At 35.1% G+C, this 1,854-nt stretch overlaps 1 protein-coding gene across 1 annotated transcript; it reads left to right on the top strand.

The window, feature by feature from the left end:
• The first annotated feature begins 203 nt into the window (after window positions 1-203).
• Window positions 204-1,410, top strand: LOC114170282. The gene is made up of 2 exons (XM_028055765.1): window positions 204-216; window positions 1,088-1,410. The coding sequence occupies exons 1-2, from the start codon at window positions 204-206 to the stop codon at window positions 1,408-1,410; spliced, it is 336 nt and encodes a 111-aa protein (XP_027911566.1).
• Window positions 1,411-1,854: the final 444 nt, after the last annotated feature.

The raw sequence follows: 1,854 nt of genomic DNA, 5'->3' as shown, positions 1-1,854 counted from the left end.
GGGGCCAAATTAGAAATACTAAAACTTAAGTAATTCAGTTTATAAATGGTCATGGTCCCCTTCTGAAAGACAGAGAGTCATAACGTACTTTTCAAGTTCCTGTTCCTTTCTATCTATCCCCATCAAGAGAGAAAACCAAAGGGAAATAAAGGTGCTCTACAGGAGGTAGATAACTGTATTAGTAGTGCTCTAATATCATCGTTATGGCCAATTCAGGTACGCTTCCGTTTACTATTTATAGCATGATTATCAGTATGGGATATTGTTTACGAGTTTATGATTGATTATTAGAATCAATATTAGGATCATATTTTGCGTTTATGCTAACATGTGGTATCAAAGCCACCCATACTTGATTCATGTTTTCTTTTGGGTAATTTAATTAATTTATATTCAGAACCCTAAATTCGTAATTCTGAAACCCTTAATCCCAATTTTGATTTTGGGAGAAAAACCCCAAATTGAGAATCTTAGGGTTTCTTAAAACCCTAATTCTGCACTGCCTTCTCTCTCGCGTGTGACCCACCTTCGTTTCCCCTTTTGCGCTTTGTCTTCTTCCTCCCACCTTTATTTTATATATTCTTTGGTTGTTTAATATATAAAATAAATATATTTGGTTTTGGAATAATTAAATAATCAAATTCTGGTTTTATTTAACATTTTAAATGAGTTAATTGAATCAAGAAGTCACCAAAGTGACCTCTCTTGAGTAGATAGTTCATGAAAAATGTAAAATATTGGTGTTTATGTATGTTCATGCGAGTATTGATCGGCCCAAAGGAAGATTAATATTTGACCGAATTGCATACACACTTGTGATGATAAACATGCGATAATTATAAGGATTTGCTTTGCTGATGATAAATTAATCCAAAGATTGGTTTATTGTTGGATGTGCTTTATTATTAATGTTTGATCATTACAACCAGATACCCCAAGCAGTTAATATTACTGTCCAAAGACTTGATATTAATGGTGCATTGGGTGTTTTGGGATGGGTTAAACCATTATTTGAATTTTTTTATAATGATTTATTCTATTATGTGAGCATAATAAGTTATTCCTCTTGTTTAATATACAACTACAGTTGCTTCTGTATCTGCCAATGTGAATTCTATTCCGATCATCAATGGAACAAATTTTAAGGACTGGAAGGAGAACATTGAAATTATTCTTGGCTGCATAGATCTGGATCTTGCGTTAAGGACTGAGCAACCCCCTACTCCTATGGCGTCTAGTACTCCTGAAGACAAGAGGGATCATGAGAAGTGGGATCACTCAAACCGCATGAGCATAATGATCATTAAGCGCGACATCCCAGAGGTGTTTAGGGGCACTGTTTCTGAAGACATTACAACTGCTAAAGAATTCCTTGCTGAGATTGAGAAGCGCTTTGCAAAAAAACGATAAGGCAGAGGCAAGCATTCTTCTTCAGAACTTGATCTCCATGAAATATCAAGGCAAAGGAAATATCAGGGAATACATTATGAGCATGTCTAATATTGTTTTCAAACTCAAGGCACTAAAGCTTGAAATCTTAGATGACTTACTCATTCATTTGGTATTGATTTCTCTTCCTGCACAGTTTAATCAGTTTAAAGTATCTTATAACTGTCAGAAGGATAAATGGTCTCTTAATGAGCTCATTTCATACCGTGTGCAAGAAGAGGAAAGACAAAAGTAAGACAAGACAGAAAGTGCTCATTTTGCAAGCACCTCAAAGGCTGAAGGCAAAAGAAAGAGATCGGAGGATCCCAAGAAGGAAGCTGCTAAGGGTCCAAAAGAAAAGAAACAATCTTAGGAAAGCAAATATTTCTTTTGAAATAAGACTGGACACGTAAAGAAGAAATGTGC

The sequence above is a fragment of the Vigna unguiculata genome, chromosome 11, assembly GCF_004118075.2.
Source record: "Vigna unguiculata cultivar IT97K-499-35 chromosome 11, ASM411807v1, whole genome shotgun sequence".
Classification (NCBI taxonomy): Eukaryota; Viridiplantae; Streptophyta; class Magnoliopsida; order Fabales; family Fabaceae; genus Vigna; species Vigna unguiculata.
This window is presented reverse-complemented; position numbering and strand designations above follow the sequence as displayed.